The sequence below is a fragment of the Wallemia mellicola genome (genome assembly GCF_000263375.1).
Source record: "Wallemia mellicola CBS 633.66 unplaced genomic scaffold WALSEscaffold_18, whole genome shotgun sequence".
In the NCBI taxonomy this organism is placed as follows: domain Eukaryota; kingdom Fungi; phylum Basidiomycota; class Wallemiomycetes; order Wallemiales; family Wallemiaceae; genus Wallemia; species Wallemia mellicola.
In genome coordinates, this window is record NW_006531975.1 from 132,742 (window position 1) to 159,446 (window position 26,705).

Sequence of the window (26,705 nt, forward strand, 5' to 3'; positions counted from 1 at the left end):
GACTTTTGCCTTGGTTGTCAAGCATTCTCTAAATATGTCGAGTCTTGGGTATCTATTTACGGAAACAAGGTTTATTTTTAAAAACTATTTTTATTCGGATGTTGTCCATTGTACAAGCACTTTAGATGTTCCCAGTAGACCGCGGAGTGCTCTCGTCCACTCCTCGTCTGCCGTCTTGTCGCCGGTGAATTGTCCTGGAAGCCGAATACTGTTATCGCCAATTCGCTCTTTCGTGATCTTATAAGGCCACTTCACGGTCATATCTCGGGCGCTTATCCAGTCTAGCAGCTGCTTTAGCATGTCAAGGAACGTTATCATCGCCTGATCGAATCTACGTGTATGCAGCATCGATAATGCGCTTCCGGGGTGGTATCTATTAATAGTCAGATTGGCTTTATAAATATAGTAGACATACAATTCGAGAGTCTCCCATTTCAGCACATTCTGCGTCAATGTTGCTTTCTCAATCTTCGAAAATGATCCTAATGGTATAATACGCGCACTTCTGTGTGTTAGTAAAGTAGAAGAAGCATGTTTCACTCACTTCATGAACTCAAAGTTAAGTTTATTGGCGACAGAGTAGAGTAGGAGGGCTAGATGTCCCCAGGCAGCGTTTATTTCGCTCCATTCAACATTCTGGTTGATCCTTCCAAGACGTAGACCTGCAATTGTGCCAATCCCACTATCTGAGGATATTGTGAAGACGTCGGCCCAGACGTTGGTCCGCTCCAGTCTAGCAAGCTCTGCCTGGGCTTCATTGAGACTGTGTTGCTCAGATATCTGGTCTTGTATGCTCTCCTGGTCGTCGAGCAAGCGTGTCGAACGCTGCCGCAGATAAGCCGTTTCCTCACCCTGAAGTTCTTCTTCCTCCGCATCAAGCTCACGCATTTCACGCTCGAGGTTCAATTTCTCCTTCTCGAGCTCATCTAACTTGCTCTTCTTCTCTGTTGTTTCTTTTTCAAGCTGTGTTTTGTGAGCGATATGTAAACAAAATCTAACAGCATAACATACCCTCTCTATCAATCTAATCGTCTCGTCATCATCTGCTTGACTCTCAAATTGATCTTTGATAGACGTTGCTACGCTATCAAAAGAAATATACGCATCGCGCTCTCGCTTAAGATCGTCAAACTCATCAGTTAACAAATCCAATGCTGTATTAGCGCAGTCGATACAAAGTGGATGACTGATGTCAGATTTTGTGGTCAATATTGCAAATAGTTTCATCCGTATAACAGCTGGTGATTCGCTTTCATGCATATCATCCTCCTTTATATCTATATAGCTATCACCCAAATTCGTTGGCTTTCTAATGACCCTTCTGCTATTTGGTGTTCCAGTACCAGAGTTATTCTGCGTGATATCTGGTATATTGACCCTATTACTATTGAGCGAACTCTGTAGTATGTTAACGCTCGTACTCCCGACTGCTTTCAAGCTATCGTCAAACTTTATCGGGTGTTTGCATCTTTGGCACGATGAAGTCATGGACGTTCGATGTTGAGTGATAAGAGAAGTGTAACGAGAAAAATAAGAAAATATTTATATTTAGCTTTACAGTTGCTTATGTATGTATAGTACCATGATAGCTGGTGCCATTCTCAGCTTTAAGGTGATCTGGCAGATGGCGTTCTTCTAGACCAAGTGAAGTACAGAATACATTTGCTTCGTCTGTCGATCCACCAGTGTGTATTTCCACCCTGGCTATCTCATCTTCAGATAGCTCAGATAAGAGTTTCCTAATCAGCGTTGTAGCTATACCCTGACGTCTGTATTTTTCTGATACAGAGAGTGTGAGAACATGTACGATTCCCTCGACACATCTGCCAGTGATGAACGAAAGTATTTCACCTGCATCGTTCTTCCCCACTAGACAAAGACAATCAGAGACGAGTTGCATAGTGAGGTAGAATCCAGAGTCTGGTGGAACACCTGTGAGTGTCTGTTTCTGTTATGTATTTAAATAAGAGCCTATAGAAAGTATGTGAATACCCACATGTAAGAGCTGAAGAGCCTCGATGTCTTCCTTCTTAAGATGTGTATAAGTAATATCTGACATGACTGTATAGATTGAAGGTCTATAGAATTATTATCGGTCGCTTATTTTATAGAACATCAACTGATTGCCGAGTCGACCCGAAGATCGGAATAGAAAATAAAACACGTAAATTGCGATAATTTGACGGATGAACGTCTAATACAATAACAAAGATGATAATAATATATGCTATATTTGGCGTGTTGAGGCGCTTTTCTATGCAACTTTCTAATCCTAGATAACATCCCATAGGTCTTCTAGCGTGGTACAAAATTTACCACAGGCGACCGAAGCTGAGAGTGAGTAATTCGAGATGGAAACCTTCTCATCAACGATAGCGTCAGCAAAGTTATCCTGTCTGCGTACTGTTAGATGTAACTTTAGATTTTAGAAGAGACTGACCCATGTGCCATTGCACCAACAAAGACACAAATAGACTTGTCTTTTGGTATTGTAGGCAAATAGTCGGTAATCTTCGTAGTAGGAGCGTCACCAGAGAGAGTAATTTTATGGCAATTAATTGGTAAATGATCCGTGATTGGATTCTTGATAACTTTGAGAAGAACTTCTGAGCCGTTCATTTGGATGATCTTGAGCTTATGGAGGAGTTGCACCATTAAACCGGAGAAACGTTTGAAAGTTCTTGGAATCCTGACTTGAGGATTTACTTCAATGAGGACACCCTGTGAGGTGTGTATGAAGACCTGCATGAGGCCAGCTTTGTTGAGCGGAGAGTCTAGCAAAGTGAGTAAACACTGGTGGGTGATGTCTGGTCTAGCGTCTGAGATGTCCCTCTTCATTTTGGCTAGGATACCTTGATGTTCATCGCAATTGAGGAGTGCGTATTTTGCTTCACCATTTTTGGTGGACGAACCGGAGCTGAGCTTGTAAGTTTCCAAGCAAGCGTTCTCTAGTACTACAATAAGCCTTCTAGTATTCTCCTTCTCGAGCTTAGTCTTTGGAATTCGTGGCTGCTGTGGATCTAGATCCATAGTCTTTGGCTTAGTTTTTGGTATAAACTCACTGGACATTGGGTTCAGCTTCTTTGATTGCTTCTCTAAGTCGTCATCTGGATTAGCACGCTTCATCGTATTCATCACCGTTTGAACCAAACTATCATCATGCCAGAAGTGACGATAAAAACTTTACAGCAAAAAGTATTCAAAGTTGTTGTAGAGGATAGCGATACAGTTAGTAGTAATAGACATATATACGCCCCTTTCTAACGCCCCTTAGATAGCCACCCTCAAGCAAAAGATAGAAGCTGACCAAGGATTCGCCGTCAACACACAGAAGCTGATCTTCTCTGGTAAGATTTTGGCGGATGACAGGACGATAGAGAGCCTCCAAATAAAGGAGAAAGATTTCCTCGTCGTCATGGTCTCAAAACCAAAACCCCAGCCAGCGACACCGAAAAAGGATGAAGCCAAGGTTGAGCAGCCAGCCCAGAAATCAGAACAGCCAGAACAGCCAGAACAACCACAGCAAACTCAGCAACCAGCCAGCTCGTCAACTCCTTCTCAACCAGGCAACAACCTTGCCATGGGCTCTGAATTGGAGACAGCTGTTAGTAATATGGTAGAAATGGGCTTCGATAGAGCACAAGTAATGAAAGCTATGAGAGCATCCTTCAACAATCCTGAAAGAGCAGTTGAATACCTCATGACTGGAATTCCACAGCATTTACAACAGCCAGAGCAATCTGAGCAGCCTCAACAACAATCTGAACAGCAACCAAACCAACCAACAGGTGCACCATTGAACCTCTTTGACGCTGCTCGCCAGCAGAGCTCTCCAGCAGCAGGTCAGGCTGCTCCAGGTGGCGATGGCCAGCAAGCACAACTCGCTGAACTCGTACAAGCTGCACAAGAGAACCCAGCATTGTTACAATCGCTCATACAAGAAATTGCACAATCCAATCCAACTTTAGCCCAACTTCTCGCACAAAACCCTCAAGCATTGCTCGATTTACTCAGCGGTGAAGGTGCAGAAGGTGACTTCCAAGACGAGGATGGTCCTGGACAGGTTATCCACCTCACAGAAGAGCAAGCTGAGGCTGTCGCTAGATTAGAAGCACTTGGTTTCTCAAGAGAAATGTCAGCCCAGGCGTTATTGGCTTGCGAGGGCAACGAAGAACTCGCTGCAAACTACCTATTCGAGCAACAGGAGGATCTATAAATTGTAAATTATGATTAATTATTTTCTTGCCTTCCTACTATGACAATGACGCCAGTTGACTATCAAAAAGAGCAGCTTGATAAGCTCTTAGAGGACCCTACAAAGCCTGTATATATACCAGATGCACCAAAAAAGAAAGAAATTGCGCCTGCAAAGGAGATGTTTGCACATGTACAAGGATCCTCAGCTGGTGCCGGTAGTGGTGAATTCCATGTTTATAAGCAATCGAGAAGGAGAGAATACGATCGTGTACAGCTCATGGAAGAGGAGAGAAGAGAAGTGCGTCATATTGCGACAGGTTGACTGATAGTTCTCTAACAGCGATTAGGAAGCCAGAGCAGCTGAATTTGAACAACGGCGACGTGAGAGAGAGGCGGTAGCAGAAGCTAAAACGAGTAAGAATCGGAATAGGAGGAATAAGCGTAAGCAAGGTAAGCAAGACGCAAAAACCAAGGAGAGCAACAAAGAAGACGATACGGAGTTCAAGAAGAGGAAGATAGTAGGTGGTACGCTGCCAATTTCTGAAGAAAACAGCGAGAAAGCACCAGCTGTTCCGGTTGTAGAAAAGACAGAAACGCCAACCGTGGCGACGGAAAACCCTATTACCGTTGTAGAAGACAGCAGCTGGTGAGCTGTATCATCTACTTCTCCTAATAAATATATATATTATGCATTTTTTCGCTTATGCGCTTCTCCGATAGTCGTACGACGAGCCGAAACTATCCAGTAGAGTGTGCCGTATTAGTAAACAATTATGTCTGATAAAGACATAACCACCTTCGATAAAGATACAGAGAAGAATAGTGAGCTATTTCTCGTGGACAGCCTAGAGGGCGATAGTCCTAAACTCTGGCCAGCTTGGAAGAGATGGTCGCTCACAGTCTTTGTTGGTATTATCGCTATAGCATCAGCGATGGCTAGTGCAGGCACTACTGGTGTTGCTGAGGATATAATGGCCGAGTTCGACTTTACAGACGAAATTGAAGCTACACTTTGTTTGAGTGTATACATGCTTGGGTAGGTGTATATCTACGTATATACTTCAATATCTGACATAGCTATTAGCTATGTCCTTGGCCCTATCTGGGGACCCGCTAGTGAAGCATTCGGTCGGAAGTATACCCTGATTTTCTGCCTTTGGGTGCTCACACTCTTTAACATCGCAGACGCAGTCTCTAGTACGCCAGAAGCTCTATATGTTTGTAGGTTCTTTGCCGGTTTCTTCGGTGGTTGTATGATTATTGTCGTCGGCCCCTGTATTGGAGACATGTTCACGGCAAAGGACAAACAAGTTGCACTCGCAATATACGCATGCTGCCCCTACCTCGGTCCTAGCATTGCTCCCATAGTTAGTGGATTTATACACGATAGCGGCACAAGTTGGAGGTGGATGTTTGGCGTACTCGCTATATTCAGCGGGAGCTGCGCGATATTGGCTCTATTTATTCTCCCAGAGACATATGAACCCGTTTTGCTTGTCTGGAAAGCAAAGAAATTGCGCAAGGAAACCCAAGACAAACGGTACGTCGCACCAAAAGAACTCCAGACAAAGGGTATGTCTGGAGTCATGAACGACATTTTCACAAAACCATTTGTTATGCTCGCATACGAACCTATGCTTGCTGCACTCAGCTTCTATAGTGCTTTCGTTTATGGTGTTCAATACCTCCTTTTTGAGGCCTTTCAATTCGTTTATTCGGCAGAGAAGGGTGGTCATGATATGAGCAATGGCGTACGTGGTCTCTGTTTTATACCACTCTCGCTCGGTAGTGTCATCGCTGCAATGGTTACTGCTCTTTTCTTCAATAGACGCTATATTAAGCGAATGAATGAGACAGGTGAGAAGCCACCTCCAGAAATAAGATTAGAAGGTGCCTGTTTGGGTGGTATATTCGGTATTATCTTCTTCTTTTGGTAAGTTGATACGATAATTATAGACATCAACTAATAATATGACAAGGTTCGGATGGACAAGCTACCCATGGATCAGCCCGTGGTCGCCTATAATAGCCAGTACGCTGTGGGGAGCGTGAGTGATACTAACTCTATAAGGGACGCCCACTGACAGAAACTCAGAGCACAGTGTATGGTTTATCTCGCTCAAGTGAGTTATATCAACGACTGCTATACTATTAGTGCAGCAAGTGCGCTCAGTGGTCTCGTCATGTGTAGGAGTTTGTTTGCTTTCGCATTTCCGCTCTTCGCAAATAAGATGTACGAGGGGATTGGGCCACGTTGGGCATGTACGATACTTGGTATAGTCCAGATTGTCCTTGCTATTGTTCCCTGGGTTTTGATATACAAAGGACCAGCATTCAGGGCTCGTTCTAAGTTTGGAGAATGATTACATTGACTCGGATATTCAATTTAGACTATTTGCATACTTTTACATAATCATTGCATTTTTCACGTGTATATTAATTATCGGATGAATATATTTTTCTAGCTTTAGCTTTTTCTCGCAGAAATAAACAATGCTACAGTTAGCATACTGCAATTTTACGCCTCTATAATTATTTGAGCTTCTGTAGGCTAAATTTGGATGGGGATACTTCCGAACATCAGTTTATGTATGCTGTAATAAAAGAAAACCTCAACTGATACCGTTCTTTTCTTGGAAAGAAATTTTTCCAGAGGATAAGAGATCAAAAAGCCACTAACTCACTCTTATGTATACTGAGAGGAGATTTTAAATTGGTTAGGTTAGGCACTGACGATGGTTACTGTGAATGATGTAAAACATGCATTTACAGATATTGAATGATTAGATTTTAAAAGGGGGAAGGTAACATTTACAACTTACGAATATATATTTTCCTAAAACTAGCGCAAAATTAACATGGTATGTCAAGTTTATAAGCCTGGGTGTATTGAAGATCATCCAAATAAGCAGAATTTTTCATATAGTCACTTATAGCAGATCAGAAATCGCAGAAGACTTTGAGGATGTATCAACTTGATATTAATATACAAAAATAAGGATCAAAATTTAAAGCTGATCGCGCTATTTTTAAGTTAATGCTTAAATTACATAAATGTCTTCCGTTAGCTTTTTTGTTATATATATTTTGTTATTAGAAGCGACATGTGTTTTCGAACAAAACCCCGGACAACTATGCCAACATTATATTCAGTATCATCTCTGTAACTAGTATTCATATCACTTTTGTATATCTGGTCATAGAGCTCAAGGTAAAATCAGACCGGTCAAACACTCAGGAATGATTCAGAGATCAATATAGCGCCACGTATATTCGATATCGCATTGCCTGCGCAAATGAGTATTAGTAAAGGTAGCTAAATAACTAGCAACTAATACTTGAACGATGTAATGGTTTTGAAAATTATAAAAATTATCACTTATGGCAGTGTTTTCATGATGATGGTGATTAAGATAGTAGTCAAGTCCGGCGTATCTGATGAGATGAGTTTTACAGCTAACCACATTAAACTGTAACTGTATAGAAAAGTTCGCTTTTTACCTACTCAAATGTTGTAAGGATTTGGAATACTAATATATTTTTGCTAATATTGTATCACCTATTTGTTTATTAGAAAGGATAGTAATGTATATAATTATAGACTTTAGAGAATGCCAAATATCAACCATACTGTACTTCCTATAAGTTGAGTATTAACTCGTACAATCATGGATTTGCGTTCTTTGGACCAGAGGTGTGTAGCATTTTAATCCTGTTGTTAGACTCTCAGGGCTTTGTACGTTTGTTATATTGTACGTTGAAGGATTTTAAATGCATCATTTCAACAGTAATGACATCATTCGTAGAGGTTACTATTGATAGTGCAGCTAACTGTCCAATACATCCACATCTGTTGGGCATGTCCAAGAACTGAATAAAAGCTATGACTACCTTACAGTATCCATGTGATCTTATGTGATTGGCAACGTGTCAAATGCGCGGATTACATAACCAGGTACGCGTTTCGGTAGGCACTGTCATCCATGGAAAGACTACAGTTTGCTCACTTGCACGCTGGTTATTTAGAGTCTATTATAGCACATGAAAGGAAATTTTCATTAAGAAAAGAACGCGATTTATGAATCATATAAATTGATATCTTTGAATCTCGATATCATTGAGAGAAATTGATAACCTTGCTTCTTCAATTTTTAATGTTCAAAGACCATATCCGATTCACTGAGCTGTACTGCCTTTTCCTAATTTTGTACAACAAGCAGTAATTGCTCCTTGATCAACCGAATTTCCACCGACGATACCTGTTCTACAATCACCATACTTTTCACTATAATGGCCATGTACATTATAAATTCCAGATTGTTCACCACAACAAGCTTCAGTGGCATAAGAATCATATGGCCCAGTACCATCTTTGTTCTCTGTACAAGCTGCAATGTGGGCTGCTTGAGCGGTTCCAAGTATGACTGCTACTATAATTGCTCTAGTCAGAGTGAAATTCATTGTATTGATGAAGGAGGAAGAGAAATATTTGAAATGTGTTTTATATGTTTCTAGGAACACACAGCTTCGGAAGTAGTTGCTTTGACTCCGCGGCATATTAAAACAGGAACTATCCAGTCCCGTTCGCCGCGGAGTACCGTGGAACGGTCATCAAATAGTGAACGTTCACAGTCATAATGAACGTTAATCCCATGAGACTTCATTAATCGAGCAGCCAGAGTTTAGATAACTTGTGCTTATATCGTACATGCTTGCGGTGGATGTAGGAACAAATTTCGATCGAGCAATAGCAATTTAAAACTTTGGGAGTGGAAGATGAATATTACACAGATGAAAAGGCGCAGATCTTCAACAGACTTCAAATTGTTGTCCAGTGGACTTTGTGTAGTAGTTATACATAAATCCAGATAGAGAGATACGAATTAGATTAATTTAGGAAGTCTAACTGTGAGATGAACTCCGATAGTGTTGGTATGTTTATACAGCTTTTTTGCGAGGTTGTTGTGCACATGTACCCATTACATCTTACTCCACATTATGCGGTTCAGTAAACGCGTAGTTCTTTCAACTGTAAGATATTGAAGTTCAAGCAATCAATGGTGAAAAAGAATCAATTCATATTGCATGTACATATATTACATCAAAGATCTAACTACCTTTTCCTTAACTTCGCATTATAAAAGATTATTGATTAGCTGATTTGACTTTGACGTATCTTGAGATTTTAAATGGCCTCATAAGTTTACTGAGCCGTACTGCCTTTGCCCAAGTCTGTACAGCATGCAGTAATGTATCCTTGATTTACTTTGTTGCCTCCGGTAATTCCCGTTCTACAATCGCCATAGTCAGAGTCGTAGTAACCATTGATATTAGCATTTCCAGCTTGGTTTTCACAGCAAGCCTTTGTTGCATCAGCTGCGTATGGCCCAGTACCATCTTTGTTCTCCGTACAAGCTGCAATGTGGGCTGCTTGAGCGGTTCCAAGTATGACTGCTACTATAATTGCTCTAGTCAGAGTGAAATTCATTGTATTGATGAAGGAGGAAGAGAAATATTTGAAATGTGTTTTATATGTTTCCAGGAACACACAGCTCCGGAAGTAATTACTTTGACTCCGCGGCATATTAAAACAGGAACTATCCAGTCCTGTTCGCCGCGGAGTACCGTGGAACGTTCAGTCATAATGAACGTTTAATCTTATGAGACTTCAGTCGTCGAGCAGCCATAATTCAGGTTGACAGCGCTATACAAATTGTACGTGAAATTACTTCGGGCGATCATACGAAAGTTTAAGGCACTCATTGCTATTATTCGAAGGTCATTCATCTAATGGTGTATCTCGATAGTGGAGTAGTTATAATAATACAATGTATCACAATATCATGCTTTACGAGGTACTAGAAAGAATAACGAATGTATGTGTTAAGATCATCGTCATTCACATTGTGTACCTTACCAATATTTTGTGATATTTAGAGCACATTTACTAGTCACGACCATTTAAATCTGACACATATAATTATATGCTTTACAGAACTGTTAATTTTATCATTATGAAGATTTTCGTTTGTGATGTTTAGATCTTTCAGTATTCATCCAAAAATCACAGAGCTTATTGTGCCGTGCTACCAAGGCCATTTTTGCTACAACATTCGGTCATTTTTCCTTGATCTATACCGTTGCCATTTGTGATGTGTGTTCTACAATCATGATATTTTTCATCGTATTTGCCTTGAGCAAGTGTACCAGCCATATTTTGCTCTTGACAGCAAATCCTGGTATATGTTTGATCATAAGGGCCTGTACCATCTTTGTTCGCAGTACATGCTGCTATACCTGCTGCTTGAGTGGTTCCAACTACGATTGCTAAGGTAAGTGCGGTAATTAATGTGAATTTCATTGTTTCTGATGAAGAGAAACAGACATTCTACGGTTATTTATATGCTACTAGGAACGTATAGCTTCGGAAGAGTTTATGAGTAGACACCAACGTATATTAAACTCAGGAACCATCTAAGTCCGTCTAACCGAGGTGTACCCTCTAAGATATGAAACGTTTTGCCCGGTGATAGAACATTCCTTAATGTCACTTTCACGTCTTTAAACCTTGTGTATAAGTATATGGCTAGATTATGTTATCGACCATTTCATTTGAGAGATCTTAGCTAAGTTAGATTTGAAATTGGAACCGTCAAATTCACAGGTTTCGATAGCACACTACATGACTATCACACTCTAGAAATCTTTTAACTTTCTTATAAAATGTTCATATATGGTCATCCTTATTATTTCATATAATTACAGGATTATAAGGAGATATGACGATAAATATCCAAGATATATATAAGAAAATGAGAAACCATTAATGATATAATCTATGAATGAAATAATGACAAGTTAATGACGATTACAAAGGAAATATATGATGTCATGCGTGAATTTATCTTGTAAATGTCTTATTATACATTTAGCAACGATTAATCATATTAGACTTATTAGTCGGTATATAAAACCTAAATGTCAACTTTGCAGAATTTGATATCTAGAATTCCTTCATTTTGAATAAAATTTTCCTTACCTGACCTCATCTTGGTTGGTACTTTATTTTCCTAAGTAAAATTATCAATTATATTTTAAAGCAATTCAGCAAATATAATATAATATAGTTCACCGTATGAATTAGGATTATTTTACATTAGTCCTTGTTTTTTTTTTTTAGATACAATCTCAATATAGTTTAGGTGAAATTCAGATGAATAAAAGTTAGAGCAATTCAATATTTATCAAAATTGGAGACTTAGGCTGATCACTCGTGATTTTTCTTGTTAAAACCGTTCCTACCATAATAAAGATTTTGCTAAACATTCAATCGTGGATCAACAAAATCAGTATATGCATCATCATCAACATACTCCTATATAATTGGTAGACTTTCGCCAATACATCAGAATAATTGGAAGATTAGCAAAGTATGACATTGAATGAAAGCTTAGCAGATACATTAATTTCATTCAAGACTCAATAACAAAATTATCGAGTTTTGATTTGGAAAGCCTCAAATAACTCCATAAATATCTTTAAACGTTCTTAGAATAGACCTCACTCGGAAGGAAGGCTGTCTGAGATAGCTATACCAGGGCAATATCTATTCACCACTCGAAGCGCTTCTCTCTTAGTTTTACTAGTCACCCTGACGAACCTGACTTTTTCTGTAAGGGTAGACTTTCAGGATACGAAATTAAGATATGAACTTGCATTTCGAAGCTTTTTCCAGAAATAACTGCAGCTATTGTTCCAGCTAATCTCACAGTAGCAAATATTATACCTGGAGCGGTAAGACACGAGATAAAGCAGCTATTATACCTACAGCATAGAAACCGTTGGTATAAGTACTTTACATGCTGAGTATACAAAGACTATGCTGTACAAGTGGCGCCTAATACTAGGGCTAGACTCCAATAACAGTCGTAAACTTGGCTAAATACGTTAGTTCACGTTTTGCTAAGTCGTCCTGTACTGTTCTATATACATCTAAAGACTTAGATACAATTATTTCTCTTCCATACATTCTATTACATTAGACACCAGAAAAGACGCGGCCAGAGTTATTGTTAATCTAGGAATGAGTGGTTTTGATCTATTGCTAATATAGTTATAAGCGGTTTTATGTATATCTAACAAGAAACGTAATAATAATATCTAGCTAATCTAGAAACAGATGTTGAGAGAGAAAACCGGTTATAGATGATATATTTATTAACGCGGTCAATCGTATCTACTTAAGATTGTTGATATGCACTTTTGAAGGTATTTCATTTGAATAAATATAAATCTTTATAGAATATATTGTGTCCATGTTCTGTTTATTTATTTCCTATTTTTTATATTCTGCATCACATTTATCTTTATCAAATACGACGACCGCGTCGACGCGACGATGATAAAATTCAATCTTATAGAGACGCTCAACAACTACAAAGATGACCTTGTAGTCGACGATGATGATGATCTCAGCGAGGAGCTCTTGCTTGAGCAGATTCTCAACAATTCGATCACTCAGGACGAGAGACTACTCACGAACACGCTGGGATACATACAGCGACTGAACAATGGAGTAGCCAAGCAATCACTCAAGCTTCTCGACGCTATGGTACAGTCTCTCACCCAATCGAGCGAAGATAAACTCAGTTTAGAAGTGCTCGCCTATTTAATACACGCATTTCTTATCAAATTCGGGAAATTACAAGGATTAAATAAGAATGACTTTACTAGTTGGCTCAATGTTTTGTCTTCCTCCTACGGAAGCGTGTACAAACTATTGAACGAGACTTCTATCTTGAAACTGTGGGGGAATAGTGTAGAGAAGGACACGTTTGTTAGGTATGTACTGATATAACGCGTTTTTATACTCCATCTGACATCTTTAAGTTGTTTTACGAAACCAATTTGGTTGCTTTTCGAGTCGGAACAATACACAAAATCAGCAGAAATCAAGTCAATCTTTTTCAACATTATCGCTATATCAGTAATATCCCATGGACAATCTTTCAGCTCCCAAACATCTATCATACAGAATCTTGAGTATTATGAACATCTTGGTGAGCCAATGGCCGAGCTTTTGAGTCACCTCGATCATCAGTTCAATGAGACAGACTTAACGCACAACTGTTTAGTGGATGTTTCCAACCGTACGTTCTCGGGAGCTGATTTGAAAGCCCCACGGTCATTTTCCAGGTTTATTATCAAATTGACTCAACTGTCGCCTGCACTGGTACTCAAACATGTCGTTCTCCTACAATCGCATATTGATAGTGACGCATATACAATGCGTAATGCTATCATTGAGTGTTTTGGTATACTTATCACTCACTTGTCGACACTTAACGACGAATCCACTGATACGGAATCACAACAAACGCAGATCCAGTCTTTCTTTGCTGTTCTCACAGACCGTTTCCTTGACAATAACAGCTACGTACGGTCAAAAGTAATACAGACATACTTGAAATTAGTTGAGCTACCTACGAAATTCCCGAAGCAACGAATCGAGCTGCTCGAAAGTACGATCAGACATCTGAGCGATAAGAGCTCAACTGTGAGGAAGAATGCGACGTCACTCATCATAAAGCTCATTCTAACCCATCCATATGGTATGCTCCATGGCGGACGCCTCAATCAGAAGGAGTGGATGGAGAGACTACAGTCAGTAGATACCCAATTGGCCACCATAGCTCCAAAACTAGATGATGAAAAGCAGCAGGACGAGAATGAAATGGATGAAGATGAAGGCAGCGAGAATCGTCGTAAATCAAAAAAGTTCGCTCGTAAATCCCAAGCGGCTGCTGAAAATATGGCACAGCACGACTCCGACCAAATTGCGCGTCTGCGTTTGACGAGATCCTACTACGCCGACGCTTTAGAGTTCATACAATTGATCGAGAAGGCTACACCAACAATCGCAACCTTACTCTCATCAACTAACAAATCAGAAGTACTCGAAGCGATTGAGTTCTTCAGAGTTGGTTATGAATATGGCATTCAATCGTCAGAAATTGGTGTAAGGAGGATGATTCACCTTATCTGGGCAAAGGATAATACCGTCATTGAAGACGGAAAGGAAGTCAAAGGTGTAAGGGCCCGTGTAATTGACACTTACAAATCACTTTACCTTGATCCTATCTCTGACCCTAACATGACTCCTCAGCAGCAAGTATCACGGATATGCAAAAACCTCATCCAACTGACATTTAACGCAACCCTCGCGGAGCTCACCTCCCTTGAGGCACTCATCAGTACCGTTATGTCCACCGATGGTATACATACCGACGTCATCAATAAACTCTGGCAGGTCTACTCAGTACAGAAGGATATACCGAAGGCACAGCGTCGAGGTGCGATCATCATAATAGGTATGATGGCTGTTGCCAAATCGGATATTGTACACGATGGAATAGACACACTTATCAAGATAGGTCTCGGTCCACTCGGAAAGGCCGACCTTGCATTGGCGAGATACACCTGCATAGCCTTACAGAGAATTTCAGGATCAGTAAAGAAAGTGAAGGGATCACTCCAGGATGCCTCCATTCGTCTACCAATGTCTGAACCAATTTTCAGACGGTTGCAGGAAGCACTTGAGCATCCAACAACTTCCCAGGCGTGGTTTGGTATGGCAGAGCAGGCAATAAACGCGATTTATGTCCTTGGAGAACAGCCTGACATCCTATGTAATGTTATGATCAAGCATATGGCTCAGAAAGCCTTCACTGCAGAAACTCAAGGTGATGCTATGCAAACTGATGAAGAGAGTGACAAAGTAATAGGAAATGCCTTCCTTTTAAGTCAGCTTGTCTTCACAGTTGGCCATGTTGCAATCAGACACATCGTGTATCTCGAGCTCGTCGAGAGGGAACTCAAACGACGCAAAGCTGACGCAGATGCCGAGAAGGGTGAGTAAATACATCCAAAAATACATGGCTAACATCATCAGATTCGAAAAAAGGCATGAAGCAGAAGCAAGCGGAGGGTATCGACGAAGTTGCAGGTAATGCAGAAGATGATATCGGTGATGGTATTGCGGCTGTCAAGGAACGTGAATTGCTTTATGGGGAAAACAGTCTCTTGGCTATATTTGGACCAATTCTCGCTCACATTTGCTACAATCCTCGCCAATACTCTTTCCCGATGTTGAGGGCAGCTGCTACGCTCTCACTTTCGAAATTTATGTGTGTCAGTTCGAAATTTTGCGAAGAACACCTCCTTCTACTCTTCAAAATACTCGAGACAGCCCAAGACCCGACAATTCGTTGCAACGTTGTCATTGCATTGGGTGATATCGCGATCTGTTTCTCTAACTTGATAGTTGAGAACAGTGATAAACTCTACGCTGGGCTGGGCGATAAGGAGATAGTCGTCAAGAAAAATACCTTTATGGTACTCACACACTTGATTCTCAATGGAATGGTTAAAGTGAAGGGTCAGCTAGGTGAAATGGCTAAATGTCTCGATGATACTGAATCTCGTATATCTGATCTCGCTAAGTTGTTCTTCACGGAATTGTCGACAAAAGACAATGCAGTGTACAACAATTTACCGGATATTATTTCCCATCTCTCTGTTGGCGTACACGCTGTAGACGAGGAGACATTCAAGAGCACGATGAAGTTTATCTTCAAGTTCATTGAGAAGGTTCGTTGGGTTTTACTTTCTCGCGAAACACAACTAACAACATATAGGAAAAGCAAGCGGAGAATATCATCGACAAACTCTGTCAGAGGTTTAGACTCGCAAATGAGGAGAAACAATGGCGTGATGTTGCATTCTGTCTTTCACTCTTGCCGTTTAAGAGCGAGAGGTCATTCAAGCGTTTGATAGAAGGGTTGCCGTACTACCAGGATAAACTACACGAGCCAATCGTCTATAAGCGCTTTACTGAGATACTTGCAAAAGCACGCTCGAATAAGGCTACAAAATCTGACAACGAGATTAAAGAATTCGAGGGTGTTCTCGAGAAAGCCAAAGCGAAGAGTGAAGAAGAAGCGCGTTTGGCTGGACGTGCAGCTGGAGATAAACGCTATGAAAGACGCAAATCGAAGAGGCTCTCAGTGCACATATCCAAAAACTCGCTCAAATCAGACGACGAGGAAGAAAAGGAGAATGTTGGAAACGGAGAGCATGAACATGCGAGCGAGGTTGAACAACAAGAAGCTCCATCTAGCAAGTCAAATAAGCCGATATCCCGTGAAAACACGATGAAAATGTCTGACGAAGAAGAAGAAATCAAGCCAAAAGCAAAAGCACCACGTGGAAGAGCTAAGAAATCAGCACCACCTCCACGCACGACGCGCAGAACACGTCGTCAAGTCGCTATATCAGATGAAGATGAGTGAAAAATAACATGTAAAAATAACAATATCAAATCTACCAGAATTCCTTTCTCTTTTGTCTTTCTGCACGTGAAAGCTTCTTGTTAAATCCCCATGCGTCTTTTTGAGCTTGTTGTGCCAATTTTTGAGATTGTCTCTCTGATTTTGTTGCTGGGGCTACCATAGCGACAAAGGCAGAACTACAGTTGAACCGCTTTGCTAGACTGCTACCTGAATGACCCTCCGAGCGAAGGTTTCTAATTTCGTTGATTTCTGCCTCCGATAAGTTAAAATTCAATGTCTTCTTGCGTGAATGGAGACTAGGTGCGTTCGATGCATCCACTCTAGGAGTGTTGTTATTTAATAATGGTGAAACTACGCTATTAGCGTCTACGTATGCTTCTGCGCTGCTTGGTGGTGGCCTCACGATGAATTCTGAACCATCTTCTAAAGTGAATTTGCTCGCATTTTTTAGTGGATCTGGTCTGGATATAGGGCGTGTGACAGCTCTTGTAGATGTACTACTGAATAATCGTCTAGTAAATTGGTTCATCATTGTTAGAATCAAAGGTGCATCTTAGAAAAGAACGTCGATGTCGCTCAGAGCTGGAAATATAAGGAAAGACGGGAGGACGCCTAATGAAGTCCGTGAGATAAATTGCACACGTGAGAGTAATGCACGAGTGGATGGTGCTGTACGATTTAGCTTTGGGGATGTAGAAGTACTAGGATCTGCAACTGGACCAGTTGAAGCTAACCTAAGGGATGAGATAGTCGATAGATGTACTATAGATGTAAATTTCCGCTCAATAAATAACGTAACAGGTGTACAATACAAAGAATTAGCTGATCAGATTGAAGGAGCACTCTCTAGCGTCGTAGTAGGAGAACAGCTGCCACGAAGTCTAGTGAGATTTGTCGTGCAGACGCTCTCATCACCCCAAACACCAACTTACATGGTCAAAGAAGCCGTCTCTGCACCACCATTTAGAATACCGATAAGCGAGAAAGCTGCTGCAATCAATGGAGCGATCATGGCCTCACTTGCAGCGAATATTCCACTATCAGGTGTTCTACTGTGTGTTTCCTTGGCCGTCATAGATGATGTTATCGTCTTAGATCCATCAAGCTACGAGGAAGCCGATGCAACGTCTGTACACCTCCTAGGCTTTACCTTTAGTAGTACGACCAACAAGGCGCTCTCTATATCTGAGAGTCTGGGTAATTTCAACCAAGAGACTGTGAGTAGACGGGTCTTCTCTTTATGATGATGTCGCTAACAAGTCTTGACAGTACATAGAAATAATAAAGGAAGGATCTAAAAATGCAGAAATAATGTATAATTATATAAAAACATTGACGATTTGAAGATTTTTTTAGATTTTTTTGAAAGCTGTCGGAGCTATCTTTCTTATAAACAGTAATGCCAAAAAATAAAGGAAAGGTGAGTACAAAGTGTGAACTAAGGAGCCTCGCGTCCTAATAAATAACAGGGCGGTAAGAACCGCAGACGTGGAAAGAACGACAACGAGAACGACAAAAGAGAGCTGCTCTTTAAGGAGGAAGGACAAGAATACGCCCAAGTTAGTAGAATGTTAGGAAATGGACGTCTAGAAGCCAGCTGCTTCGACGGCGTCAAGAGACTGGGCCACATTAGAGGTAAAATGAGGAAGAAGGTCTGGGTCGGTGCAGGCGATATCGTCCTACTCAGTTTGCGTGAGTTCGAAGACGAGAAGGCAGATATTATCCACAAGTACTCCCCAGACGAAGCTAGAGCACTGAAGCAATACGGTGAACTCCCAAGTGAAGCTCGCATCAACGAGAACGAAGCATTCGGCGATGACGACCTCGAGGGTGAGATTGAGTTCGGTGAGCAGGAGGAAGAAGGTGAAGATGACGACAGTGAGGAGTCAGATGTAGATATAAACGATTTATAAGCTAGCAATTTATCATTTTTACCTTTAAATATTAGTACATTATTCTTGCGTGAACGGATTAGCGATCTCTTCTGAGCCATCTGAAGGGTTTATCACCGTAATAGCAGGTCCCCTGAGTACGACCAAGCCGAGGGTGCGACTAGAGCCGTCCTGGAGTATCTCAACAACGTCATCCATCACTAGATTCATCAGCTGGTCGTATCCCTTGAGAATACCAGTAGCTTCTCTACCGCCTTGGAACTTCAACCTCAGCGACTGGTCTACAAAGCGTGACAGGTCCAAGATTGCTTCTTTCTTTGGCTTTTTGTTGCTCGGATCTGAGCGCTGGGTTATTTGTAAGCGATCTGAGAGTGTAGCAAGCTATAGCCTACTTTATCCGCCATGGTAGCTAACTAAGAGACAAGATAAAGAAAAGAATAATAAATTACAATCTACAGCTTCTATTATTTATTAAGCATATCCTTTACAGCGCTTAGATTCATCTGCTTTGTCACGTACTTCTCGTGTTCTTCAGTCTCGAGGTTTGTTTTGTAGGAGGCTTCTATTTCGTTGAACATACTCTCGAGATCATCCAATCCCTTATACAAGGCATCAATAGCACTCAGATTGTCTAAACATCTCTCAGATATGTCTTCTTCCTTCAAGTCTTCACTTACCGTACATCTGTATTCTTAGGTGAACTTTCGGTTCAGATGGGTGCGGGATACTGTTACCTATTAGATTCTTAACGAAATACTCTGTTGTACTCACCTGTAACCACAGAATTCAACGTTTCCACTGCAACGAGATTAGAGCTACAGCCAGTAAAGAGCAGGACTAACTTTTTCATAAGTATATACCTCAATGCATTTCCAATAGTGTGATCCTCGTTAAACAAGCAGAATGTAGCTGTACTCAAATCGTCTGCATATCCAGGCAGCTGATACTCTTTTAGCTCACTAACTAAACTAATTCTCTACCCACTAATTGGATTTTTTCTTCAAATTGATGTACATCCGTATCAATTCTTTCGTGGTTGATCAATGCCATGATGAAGGTTCTTTCACAACATCCATGATAACAAATTTCAGGTTTTTATCAAAACAGCTACATACCAGTAGATCTATATACAAGACACTCGCACAATCACCCTACTACAATCTTATCCTCGGTGATATCGCTCTCAATCATAACTATGATATAAACACTCTCCAACTCAAGAAGCATTTCCTCAACAAGCAGAAGCTTTACCATCCAGATGCACAGACTGGCAAGTCAGACGAAGAAGCCGCTCACGCATTGCAGACATCCTCACTCGTCAACAAAGCCTACGAGACACTCCTTCATCCTCTCAGCCGGGCTGTATACATCCTCGAACTCAATGGCATCGAAATCGGAGAAGCCGATTCTGTAGAAGATCCAGACCTGCTCATGGAAATTCTCGACCTCCGCGAGCAGCTGGAAGAGGCTACCAGCGAGGATCAAGTCCAATCACTCAGGGAGACTAACAAGGAAGCTATCAACTCGACTATCAACGACGTTTCAGCTGCTTTCCAGAATGAAAACTATGAAGACGCCAAGAACCTCACTATCAAGCTGAGATATCTAACTAATTTGGATACTGCAGCAAAAGATTGGCAGCCGGGAGCACCTGTAATACTCCAACATTGATGTTTTAATGATAAGTTAATGTATTCTTGTATATTTTGGGAATTAGTTGATTATATTGATATTAGACCTTCTCATCGGCATTTTCGTGATTTTTGTTATTATCATTGTCCTCTTTATCTTGAGAACCTGCATCTTCTTCAGTGTTATCTTTACTTTCTTCCTTGGTGTCCTTAGTATCTTCTTTATCCTTCTCATCACTGTCTTCCTTCTCATCGCTCTTTTCACTCTCCTTACTGGTTTCCTCTTTGGAAGCAGGCAGGTTCGCCAAAATAGTCTCATAAGCCTCCTTTGCGAGCTTTCCATTACTAAACTACACAATCTGAGCTTTCTAGATCTTCAAAAATTAAAAACCCACCTTAACAGTATAATGCTCAAGCTTGTTTGACTCATTGTGTGCGCTAAATCTAACGAACTTCTCTTGTGGATGCTCGACCGGCATTTTCGCAAAAAGTGCAGCATTCAAGATTACTCGAAGGACACCATCAGCTCTCATAACGAGTCTAGATCTACCACTTTTATCTTTGTTCAATTTGAAAAGTCCAACACCCCTTTCCTTCCAGTTACCGTTGCTCGTACCTGGTTCATCCTGTAGTAGATACAATTTCGATCTAATTTGAAGTAAATTCTCTTCATTCTCCTCACCAGTTGTTATCTGAGCTGGCTTAAGGTCCAACTTGTTATCTGAGTTGATGCTCTCGCCTTGTGTGGATGCCAATTTATCATTGAATGAGGATATATCTGATGACTCAACTTGTGGTTTTGGTGTCGAGCCAGCAAATGCTGAGAAAGCATTCGACGAACTGACTGTTGGTTTGTTGCTTAGAGAGTTTGATGCATTTGACGGCGCGCTCGCGAATGGCGAAGCGGTGCTAGCGAAAGCGGCAAAAGATGATTGCTTGTGAATTATATTAGCATTTGATAATAACTAAATGGAAGATATTCACCTTCTTTGGTGCCGTAGTTTCGACAACTTTAGGAGGTTCCTCATTGTCTGATTTCTTATCAGTTTCTTTATTGTGCCAGCTTATATCCTCTACTTTATCCCTAATTTGATTTACTTTCTCATCATTTGCAGTTCTACCACGTTTAGTGGCTGAATCTTGAGATTTCTGCCTAGGATTAGATAAATAGACATGTGTTATAAGATAGAGACGTACGATATCAGCCTTTGGTTCTACTGATGTCTCTCTATCTCTCTTTCTCGTCTGCTTGTCGTCCTCTGGGGATTATTAGAGATAAAAGCTAGGAGGATATAATACTGACCAATTTTGTTATACTGCTGTTGTTCATCTTCTGACATTTTTGATGTATAGTCCTCGTCGTCTCTGTTCAAGAGATATCTCTCGTTTAAACGTTCATGTCACAACTCACGATACTACGGGGATATAGAGATCCTACAAAGAACGACTTATTAGCTGATTATTTTAGGCTTCCTATATCTTCTGAACCGTTATCAGAACTCGCTGCGACGTTCGGCGTTCACGGTACGGGCCAGGTATTCAGCGGGAATCTCTATCTTTTTAAGAGCTTTCTATGCTTTCAGTCTTACGATAAGAGAAGCTGCGTTACAAATATACCTTTGTATTCTATTAGGAGAGTTGAGAGACTTTCAACTATCAACCAACCGGGGACACTCGCATTATCGCTCATACTCTGGCATGGACTTAAACTTGTAGTGCAACTAAACACTCTAAAACCAACTTCAGATGAGTTCTGCAATCATCTGAAGCATAGCTTGCGCGAACAGCTTAGCCAAATGAAGCACGTTAAGGCCTTCGCCAAGGGTTGTTACTCTGAGCGACTCGTCGGCGAGGAAATAAACGATAACGATAATGACGACCTTGACCATAAAGATAACGATAATGATAACGATAACGACAAGACATATCACCACGGTTTGGGTGTACAAGTGGGTCCTTACCTATGACATATTACCCCTCTTAGACATTTCAGTTTAAATATCCAGGCGATCCAAAGAAACTCAGAGAAAAGACAAAGTTACGTCTCTGGAAGGAGTATTTTAGATGTGCGTCTTGTCTTCCTTCATTTAATATATCCTCCTAACCTCACAAAAGTGCATGGTCGCAACATCACTCTCGTCAGATACCCTCAATTCATCAGACTCGTACAAGTCGGTCTGCCTTCAAGACTCCGTGGTGAAATGTGGGAAATCCTTTCTGGTTCGATATACGACCGATTTGCGAATCCAGGCGAATACCAACGCATTCTTGAGTTACACGATGGACAATCGAGGTATGTTTACACGTGCGTTCTTTAAACACACACTCACACTCCCCAGCATGGCAACTGACGAGATCGAGAAGGACCTTAACAGGAGTCTCCCTGAATACGGCGCATACCAAGACCCAGCAGGTATTGCCGCTCTGAGGAGGGTTTTAACTGCTTATAGCTGGCGTAATCAGGAGCTCGGATACTGTCAGGCAATGAACATCCTCGTCGCGGCCCTACTCATGTGAGTAAGATGTCTTTTATGGAAATGATTCTCATACTCTTAAGATATATGTCAGAAGAGCAGGCATTTTGGTTTTTGGATAAAATATGCACGCGTATATTACCCGGATACTACAGTGCATCGATGTACGGTACACTACTCGACCAAAAGGTTTTCGAACACCTCGTCCAAAGAACCATGCCATCTTTGCATGAACACTTCGTTGAATCTGATATCCAACTTTCCGTTTCATCACTTCCATGGTTTTTGAGTCTTTACATCAATTCTATGCCACTCGTCTTTGCATTTAGGATTATCGATTGCTTTGTGGCATTCGGACCAAGAGTTCTTTTCCAAGTCGGTCTCGCAGCCCTTAAAGTCAACTACGCTAAGCTTATCGATGCGACTGACGATGGAATGGTCTTGAAGTGGGTATAAACCTTCGAATTTTCTAAATTCTAACATTATGATAGTATATTCAGAGATTACTTCGCTAGTCTTGAAGAACCAGTACAGCCAAACTCAACCGATCCAAAGGTACTCAACATTACGAACTTTTCAGAACTCCTAGTCGTTGCATTCAGAGAGGTGAGTTGTGATAATTACTGTTGTGAAATGGTCTTTAAACGTAATCACAGTTCAGTGTTATCACCGATGACACTATCATTGAAGAGAGGAGAAGATTCAGGGCTGGTATTGTGAAATCCATCGAGTTGTTCTCAAAGCGCTCAGCTATACGTAACCTGAAAGACCAGGCCAGGTTCGGACCTGATGGAGTGAATAAAATCTTTGATCACTTCTTCTATGCTTTATGTAAAACACCAACGCCTTTGGCAGCATTACCACCATCAACCCCATCGAAATTACGCGAAAATGAAGAACTTTCAGATAGAACTGAAACAGTAATTGATTTGGCTACTTTTAGGGTTTTCTTATCTGATATTGCGACATGGGCTCGTGATGAAAAAATCATCAACAACGGCTTCCAAGAGCGTATTGTACGTTCAGTTCCTGAAAATGAAATATACAGGAAGTTATTCAAGAGCTGGGACTACACTGGACGTGATGCACTCGGTTTACAGGATCTCGTGAGGGGGTTAGACAGCGTTATGTTCAATGGATTGCTCGATAACATTGAATGGTTTTTCAATCTACATGATTCAGATAATGACGGTTACCTCACTAAAGATGAGCTAGTACAGCTCTCTGAGAGTCTCTTAGTGAGTGTCTCATTCCTGAAGTTTTTACTCTAACGCAATACAGTTTATATTCCGTGCTGAACCTGGCGACGCTTACCTCGGAGCAGTCAGTAAATTCATGACGAATGCTTTCGAATATGCCGATAGCCTCATTGAACAACCACAAGCAGTTAAAGAAACGAACAAAAACGATGAACCAAGTCAAAAAGATCCTCTAAGCGCGACAGAGGTATCTGACAACTGTGTGCCTGGATCACCTCAGGTTAGCAACCATGAGTGGGTAGAACGTCTGTGAGGATAATCCTTTCTAATGACCTTACAGTCCATACATTAATTTGGCCACATTCAGAATGGTCTGTCTGGCAGATGAACTCCTCGAAGCCTTCTTCGATACAGATCTCAGACAGAGTTTCAAATTCGAAGACGTACCTCAATCTGCTATTGACCAACCACTTATCGACTTGTCAACATTAGACGACATTGGCATTGGCAGTACGGGTTTGGTAGGTAACATCCTTGGTGGGATATTTAGCAAGGATAATAAGGAAATATTGAATGGTATAGCGGACGAAATTGGTAAATCTATTGGTAAACATCAAGTAATCTACAGACCATCATTCGGTAGAGTCAATAGCGAGGTTGAGATTGAGGAAAAGAGGAGACCAGCACCTGAAGAGAAGGACAGTAGTATTGTCAGTGGAGTGGCAAATCTCTTGTCATCGACACCATCATGGTTCAGCAGGTCGAGATCCGATATCGGACAAGCGGAAGAACAAGAAATGGAAGAGAAGACAAGGAAGCCAGAAGAGACATCCCTACTTAGTCAGGGCGATCAGAACAATGGTGAATCACACCTCGCATCTATCAAAGCAGCACAAGAGGCACTCGCCAATCGTCAAGCATTCGCAATTGACCAACGCGAAGATGATGATGAAGACTTCGATGAATCCCTTAATGATGATGAAGAAGCAGGTGGTGAATTCGCAATTGGTAGTGATGAAGATGATGACATGATCGACGAAGTTGATGCTATTGAGCTTGATGATCAGCATGCAATAGTTGCAGAGGAAGCTGAGAAGATTTTGAATGCACCAGTAGACAAAGACCAAAGAATTTAAAAAAATGATAATAATATCTTGTACATGACTGCTTTGTAATGATGGACTATAATTACATATATTTACTTTTTTCATCTTCCTAGACCTTTTGGACATTTCTTGGGTGCGTTGGTGGATGCTGAGGAGGTATTACCATCCCACTTCTTGTCATTGACCTGCTCCCATTCTGCAAGAAGTAGTGCGTTGTGTGCCTTCTCCTGCTTATCCATTATTCTCGCCTCCTGTGGCATCTCATCAGGGAAGTACTCCTGGTGTACAGGATGATCATATGCTGGATTATAGAGGTAGTCCTTCCCATAGTTGAGATCTTTCATTAGCCTCGTTGGAGCATTACGGAGGTGCAAGGGAACAGGATATTGTGGGAACATTTTGACAGCCGCGACTGCCTTGTTGTATGCCTCATAACTCCTGGTCGATTTTGGTGCTTCAGCGAGATATACACAACAATGTGCGAGGTTAATTCTACATTCAGGCATGCCTATAACTTGACAAGCTTGGTATGTTGCCGTCGCAAGCGTCAGCGCATAGCTATCAGCCATGCCAATATCCTCTGAAGCCACTACAACCATTCTGCGACAAACGTAGAGGGGGTCTTCACCAGCCTCAAGCATCCTCGCCAACCAATAAACAGAAGCATTAACATCGGATCCTCTGAGTGATTTGTGAAATGCGCTTATAGAATCGTAATGGAAATCGCCATCACGGTCATACTTTAAAACTATAGATCTTTTGAGACTGCCCATGAGGTCCTGCTTCGTTAGGGGTTTTGCAGAAGATGACGCACGACGAATTTCGACTGAGCGTAGAACCATCTCAAGACTATTCAAAGCGACGCGTCCATCACCATCACTTATACTTGCCAAATACCTTACAAAATCGTCATCAACGAGCGCGTTTATGTCATAACCCTCGTTGGCGACTTTCCAATGTGTGAGAGCATTGCTGAGCATCCGCGTGAGCGCTTCCATTGTCAGTTTCTCAAGTTTGTAAATTTGACATCGTGATAAGAGCGCATTGTTGATTTTGAAAGAGGGATTCTCGGTTGTCGCACCAATTAAGACACACGCTCCGCTTTCAATATGCGGTCTACGTGGACTGTAAGCAAGACCTATGATTAAAGATACTGACCCACAGAAAAATATCCTGTTGTAGTTTCGAATAGCGATGTAATTCATCGACAAAGATAATAGTACGCGTTCCAGAAACCTGCAGCGTCGCTTTCGCCTGGTCAAGTATTTGTTTTGCTTCATTAACGCCCGTGTTCGTCGCGGAAATCTCTTTCAACTTCGCTCTACTGGTTTTTGCAATAATACGTGCGAGTGTTGTTTTACCAGACCCAGGTGGACCCCATAATAATGAACTCGATATTGTATCATTCACTATCATATCACGAAGTATACCATTCTCGCCCATCAAGTCGTCCTGTCCGACGTAGCCATCGAGTGTATTCGGTCGCACTTTCTCAGCGAGAGGCTGGGCTTTCTGAAGGTTTCCTTGACTATTCGATTGACTTTGTTGGAATATTGGTGCGGGTGGAATGTCTTTCTTTTTAACCTTCTTGTTTTGTGAAGTTGATATTATATCCAGATCGCTGTCATCAGATGCTGGAGATGCGAATGCAGTCTTGCTAGTTGACGCTGTTGTAGTAGACTTACGTTTCTTGTTCGCTTTACTCGATGGCGTCTGGTTATTGTTCATGAAACCCCAAGCGTTGTTATGCGATTTGTTGACTTTCTGAGGAGATTTACAGCCTCTATCTAAATGCTGGTTTATATCTCCGCTACTCATCTTCTTAGAGCAGGCTGGACATTCAACTGACGCATCTC

The 26,705-nt window shown here is 41.2% G+C and overlaps 18 protein-coding genes across 18 annotated transcripts; 8 read left to right on the forward strand and 10 right to left on the reverse strand.

The window, feature by feature from the left end:
- Positions 1–76: 76 nt before the first annotated feature.
- On the reverse strand, positions 77–1,458 carry WALSEDRAFT_33414 (autophagy protein 6). Its single transcript, XM_006959560.1, has 4 exons — positions 1,012–1,458; positions 545–963; positions 416–502; positions 77–373 (listed from the first exon to the last, which is right to left on the reverse strand). Exons 1-4 carry the CDS (start codon positions 1,258–1,260, stop codon positions 91–93), a joined length of 1,038 nt encoding a protein of 345 aa, XP_006959622.1. The 5' UTR covers positions 1,261–1,458; the 3' UTR covers positions 77–90.
- Positions 1,459–1,520: 62 nt separating this feature from the next.
- On the reverse strand, positions 1,521–2,127 carry WALSEDRAFT_61021 (hypothetical protein). The gene is made up of 2 exons (XM_006959561.1): positions 1,997–2,127; positions 1,521–1,948 (listed from the first exon to the last, which is right to left on the reverse strand). Exons 1-2 carry the CDS (start codon positions 2,057–2,059, stop codon positions 1,565–1,567), a joined length of 447 nt encoding a protein of 148 aa, XP_006959623.1. The 5' UTR covers positions 2,060–2,127; the 3' UTR covers positions 1,521–1,564.
- Positions 2,128–2,161: 34 nt separating this feature from the next.
- On the reverse strand, positions 2,162–3,148 carry WALSEDRAFT_61022 (Nep1-domain-containing protein). The gene is made up of 2 exons (XM_006959562.1): positions 2,441–3,148; positions 2,162–2,396 (listed from the first exon to the last, which is right to left on the reverse strand). The coding sequence occupies exons 1-2, from the start codon at positions 3,133–3,135 to the stop codon at positions 2,273–2,275; spliced, it is 819 nt and encodes a 272-aa protein (XP_006959624.1). The 5' UTR covers positions 3,136–3,148; the 3' UTR covers positions 2,162–2,272.
- On the forward strand, positions 3,141–4,861 carry WALSEDRAFT_61023 (UV excision repair protein Rad23). The gene is made up of 3 exons (XM_006959563.1): positions 3,141–3,228; positions 3,275–4,495; positions 4,545–4,861. Exons 1-2 carry the CDS (start codon positions 3,160–3,162, stop codon positions 4,214–4,216), a joined length of 1,011 nt encoding a protein of 336 aa, XP_006959625.1. The 5' UTR covers positions 3,141–3,159; the 3' UTR covers positions 4,217–4,495; positions 4,545–4,861.
- Positions 4,262–4,847, forward strand: WALSEDRAFT_65498 (DUF1168-domain-containing protein; the record flags this gene model as incomplete). The annotated part of the gene is made up of 2 exons (XM_006959564.1): positions 4,262–4,495; positions 4,545–4,847. 2 exons carry the CDS (start codon positions 4,262–4,264, stop codon positions 4,845–4,847), a joined length of 537 nt encoding a protein of 178 aa, XP_006959626.1.
- Positions 4,862–4,927: 66 nt separating the features above from the next.
- On the forward strand, positions 4,928–6,667 carry WALSEDRAFT_61024 (MFS general substrate transporter). The gene is made up of 4 exons (XM_006959565.1): positions 4,928–5,233; positions 5,282–6,130; positions 6,177–6,245; positions 6,293–6,667. Exons 1-4 carry the CDS (start codon positions 4,971–4,973, stop codon positions 6,558–6,560), a joined length of 1,449 nt encoding a protein of 482 aa, XP_006959627.1. The 5' UTR covers positions 4,928–4,970; the 3' UTR covers positions 6,561–6,667.
- A 1,411-nt stretch (positions 6,668–8,078) lies between these two features.
- WALSEDRAFT_61025 (hypothetical protein) lies at positions 8,079–9,065 on the reverse strand. Its single transcript, XM_006959566.1, has one exon. It carries the CDS (start codon positions 8,752–8,754, stop codon positions 8,374–8,376), a length of 381 nt encoding a protein of 126 aa, XP_006959628.1. The 5' UTR covers positions 8,755–9,065; the 3' UTR covers positions 8,079–8,373.
- A 2-nt stretch (positions 9,066–9,067) lies between these two features.
- WALSEDRAFT_61026 (hypothetical protein) lies at positions 9,068–9,702 on the reverse strand. The gene has a single exon (XM_006959567.1). It carries the CDS (start codon positions 9,683–9,685, stop codon positions 9,401–9,403), a length of 285 nt encoding a protein of 94 aa, XP_006959629.1. The 5' UTR covers positions 9,686–9,702; the 3' UTR covers positions 9,068–9,400.
- Positions 9,703–12,805: 3,103 nt separating this feature from the next.
- Positions 12,806–16,547, forward strand: WALSEDRAFT_20777 (hypothetical protein; the record flags this gene model as incomplete). Its single annotated transcript, XM_006959568.1, has 4 exons — positions 12,806–13,038; positions 13,087–15,107; positions 15,149–15,846; positions 15,894–16,547. 4 exons carry the CDS (start codon positions 12,806–12,808, stop codon positions 16,545–16,547), a joined length of 3,606 nt encoding a protein of 1,201 aa, XP_006959630.1.
- Positions 16,548–16,554: 7 nt separating this feature from the next.
- On the reverse strand, positions 16,555–17,076 carry WALSEDRAFT_69928 (hypothetical protein; the record flags this gene model as incomplete). The annotated part of the gene is made up of 1 exon (XM_006959569.1): positions 16,555–17,076. One exon carries the CDS (start codon positions 17,074–17,076, stop codon positions 16,579–16,581), a length of 498 nt encoding a protein of 165 aa, XP_006959631.1. The 3' UTR covers positions 16,555–16,578.
- Positions 17,077–17,108: 32 nt separating this feature from the next.
- Positions 17,109–17,903, forward strand: WALSEDRAFT_69929 (hypothetical protein). Its single transcript, XM_006959570.1, has 2 exons — positions 17,109–17,764; positions 17,817–17,903. The coding sequence occupies exons 1-2, from the start codon at positions 17,117–17,119 to the stop codon at positions 17,889–17,891; spliced, it is 723 nt and encodes a 240-aa protein (XP_006959632.1). The 5' UTR covers positions 17,109–17,116; the 3' UTR covers positions 17,892–17,903.
- Positions 17,904–17,939: 36 nt separating this feature from the next.
- Positions 17,940–18,479, forward strand: WALSEDRAFT_61027 (nucleic acid-binding protein). Its single transcript, XM_006959571.1, has 2 exons — positions 17,940–17,955; positions 18,007–18,479. The coding sequence occupies exon 2, from the start codon at positions 18,116–18,118 to the stop codon at positions 18,458–18,460; it is 345 nt and encodes a 114-aa protein (XP_006959633.1). The 5' UTR covers positions 17,940–17,955; positions 18,007–18,115; the 3' UTR covers positions 18,461–18,479.
- A 20-nt stretch (positions 18,480–18,499) lies between these two features.
- On the reverse strand, positions 18,500–18,843 carry WALSEDRAFT_65505 (U6 snRNA-associated Sm-like protein LSm7; the record flags this gene model as incomplete). Its single annotated transcript, XM_006959572.1, has 2 exons — positions 18,500–18,784; positions 18,832–18,843. The coding sequence occupies 2 exons, from the start codon at positions 18,841–18,843 to the stop codon at positions 18,500–18,502; spliced, it is 297 nt and encodes a 98-aa protein (XP_006959634.1).
- A 60-nt stretch (positions 18,844–18,903) lies between these two features.
- On the reverse strand, positions 18,904–19,510 carry WALSEDRAFT_40082 (RBP11-like subunits of RNA polymerase; the record flags this gene model as incomplete). The annotated part of the gene is made up of 5 exons (XM_006959573.1): positions 19,424–19,510; positions 19,282–19,379; positions 19,211–19,237; positions 19,117–19,166; positions 18,904–19,070 (listed from the first exon to the last, which is right to left on the reverse strand). Exons 1-5 carry the CDS (start codon positions 19,487–19,489, stop codon positions 18,904–18,906), a joined length of 408 nt encoding a protein of 135 aa, XP_006959635.1. The 5' UTR covers positions 19,490–19,510.
- Positions 19,511–19,633: 123 nt separating this feature from the next.
- WALSEDRAFT_11721 (Co-chaperone Hsc20) lies at positions 19,634–20,074 on the forward strand (the record flags this gene model as incomplete). The annotated part of the gene is made up of 1 exon (XM_006959490.1): positions 19,634–20,074. A coding segment is annotated over one exon (441 nt), but the record flags the coding sequence as incomplete, so codon positions are not given.
- A 73-nt stretch (positions 20,075–20,147) lies between these two features.
- WALSEDRAFT_61028 (PH domain-like protein) lies at positions 20,148–22,031 on the reverse strand. The gene is made up of 5 exons (XM_006959574.1): positions 21,374–22,031; positions 21,268–21,329; positions 21,055–21,219; positions 20,466–21,005; positions 20,148–20,419 (listed from the first exon to the last, which is right to left on the reverse strand). The coding sequence occupies exons 1-5, from the start codon at positions 21,408–21,410 to the stop codon at positions 20,153–20,155; spliced, it is 1,071 nt and encodes a 356-aa protein (XP_006959636.1). The 5' UTR covers positions 21,411–22,031; the 3' UTR covers positions 20,148–20,152.
- On the forward strand, positions 21,468–24,879 carry WALSEDRAFT_65509 (TBC-domain-containing protein; the record flags this gene model as incomplete). The annotated part of the gene is made up of 9 exons (XM_006959575.1): positions 21,468–22,019; positions 22,064–22,136; positions 22,186–22,363; positions 22,410–22,583; positions 22,628–22,990; positions 23,036–23,150; positions 23,201–23,782; positions 23,826–24,037; positions 24,084–24,879. 9 exons carry the CDS (start codon positions 21,468–21,470, stop codon positions 24,877–24,879), a joined length of 3,045 nt encoding a protein of 1,014 aa, XP_006959637.1.
- A 35-nt stretch (positions 24,880–24,914) lies between these two features.
- On the reverse strand, positions 24,915–26,694 carry WALSEDRAFT_61029 (P-loop containing nucleoside triphosphate hydrolase protein). The gene is made up of 2 exons (XM_006959576.1): positions 26,012–26,694; positions 24,915–25,965 (listed from the first exon to the last, which is right to left on the reverse strand). Exons 1-2 carry the CDS (start codon positions 26,665–26,667, stop codon positions 24,951–24,953), a joined length of 1,671 nt encoding a protein of 556 aa, XP_006959638.1. The 5' UTR covers positions 26,668–26,694; the 3' UTR covers positions 24,915–24,950.
- Between the last annotated feature and the right edge of the window lie 11 nt (positions 26,695–26,705).

Excerpts from the sequence above, each read along its gene's own strand:
- WALSEDRAFT_33414 (XM_006959560.1), bottom strand. The coding sequence starts at position 1,260 with ATGCATGAAAGCGAATCACCAGCTGTTATACGGATGAAACTATTTGCA. Across the intron at positions 503-544 it reads CTTAACTTTGAGTTCATGAA|TGCGCGTATTATACCATTAG; the intron begins GTGAGTGAAACA and ends AACACACAGAAG. Across the intron at positions 374-415 it reads AAATGGGAGACTCTCGAATT|ATACCACCCCGGAAGCGCAT; the intron begins GTATGTCTACTA and ends GACTATTAATAG.
- WALSEDRAFT_61021 (XM_006959561.1), bottom strand. The coding sequence starts at position 2,059 with ATGTCAGATATTACTTATACACATCTTAAGAAGGAAGACATCGAGGCT. Across the intron at positions 1,949-1,996 it reads AGGCTCTTCAGCTCTTACAT|AAACAGACACTCACAGGTGT; the intron begins GTGGGTATTCAC and ends AATACATAACAG.
- WALSEDRAFT_61022 (XM_006959562.1), bottom strand. The coding sequence starts at position 3,135 with ATGAATACGATGAAGCGTGCTAATCCAGATGACGACTTAGAGAAGCAA. Across the intron at positions 2,397-2,440 it reads GTTGGTGCAATGGCACATGG|ACAGGATAACTTTGCTGACG; the intron begins GTCAGTCTCTTC and ends AACAGTACGCAG.
- WALSEDRAFT_61023 (XM_006959563.1), top strand. The coding sequence starts at position 3,160 with ATGCCAGAAGTGACGATAAAAACTTTACAGCAAAAAGTATTCAAAGTT. Across the intron at positions 3,229-3,274 it reads TTGTAGAGGATAGCGATACA|ATAGCCACCCTCAAGCAAAA; the intron begins GTTAGTAGTAAT and ends AACGCCCCTTAG.
- WALSEDRAFT_61024 (XM_006959565.1), top strand. The coding sequence starts at position 4,971 with ATGTCTGATAAAGACATAACCACCTTCGATAAAGATACAGAGAAGAAT. Across the intron at positions 6,131-6,176 it reads GGTATTATCTTCTTCTTTTG|GTTCGGATGGACAAGCTACC; the intron begins GTAAGTTGATAC and ends TAATATGACAAG. Across the intron at positions 6,246-6,292 it reads GCCAGTACGCTGTGGGGAGC|AGCACAGTGTATGGTTTATC; the intron begins GTGAGTGATACT and ends ACAGAAACTCAG.
- WALSEDRAFT_61025 (XM_006959566.1), bottom strand. The coding sequence starts at position 8,754 with ATGCCGCGGAGTCAAAGCAACTACTTCCGAAGCTGTGTGTTCCTAGAA.
- WALSEDRAFT_61026 (XM_006959567.1), bottom strand. The coding sequence starts at position 9,685 with ATGAATTTCACTCTGACTAGAGCAATTATAGTAGCAGTCATACTTGGA.
- WALSEDRAFT_69929 (XM_006959570.1), top strand. The coding sequence starts at position 17,117 with ATGTCGCTCAGAGCTGGAAATATAAGGAAAGACGGGAGGACGCCTAAT. Across the intron at positions 17,765-17,816 it reads GTAATTTCAACCAAGAGACT|TACATAGAAATAATAAAGGA; the intron begins GTGAGTAGACGG and ends AAGTCTTGACAG.
- WALSEDRAFT_61027 (XM_006959571.1), top strand. The coding sequence starts at position 18,116 with ATGTTAGGAAATGGACGTCTAGAAGCCAGCTGCTTCGACGGCGTCAAG.
- WALSEDRAFT_61028 (XM_006959574.1), bottom strand. The coding sequence starts at position 21,410 with ATGTCAGAAGATGAACAACAGCAGTATAACAAAATTG. Across the intron at positions 21,330-21,373 it reads ACAGCAGTATAACAAAATTG|AGGACGACAAGCAGACGAGA; the intron begins GTCAGTATTATA and ends AATAATCCCCAG. Across the intron at positions 21,220-21,267 it reads TAGAACCAAAGGCTGATATC|AAATCTCAAGATTCAGCCAC; the intron begins GTACGTCTCTAT and ends AATCCTAGGCAG.
- WALSEDRAFT_61029 (XM_006959576.1), bottom strand. The coding sequence starts at position 26,667 with ATGAGTAGCGGAGATATAAACCAGCATTTAGATAGAGGCTGTAAATCT. Across the intron at positions 25,966-26,011 it reads CTACAACAGGATATTTTTCT|ACCGCATATTGAAAGCGGAG; the intron begins GTGGGTCAGTAT and ends CAGTCCACGTAG.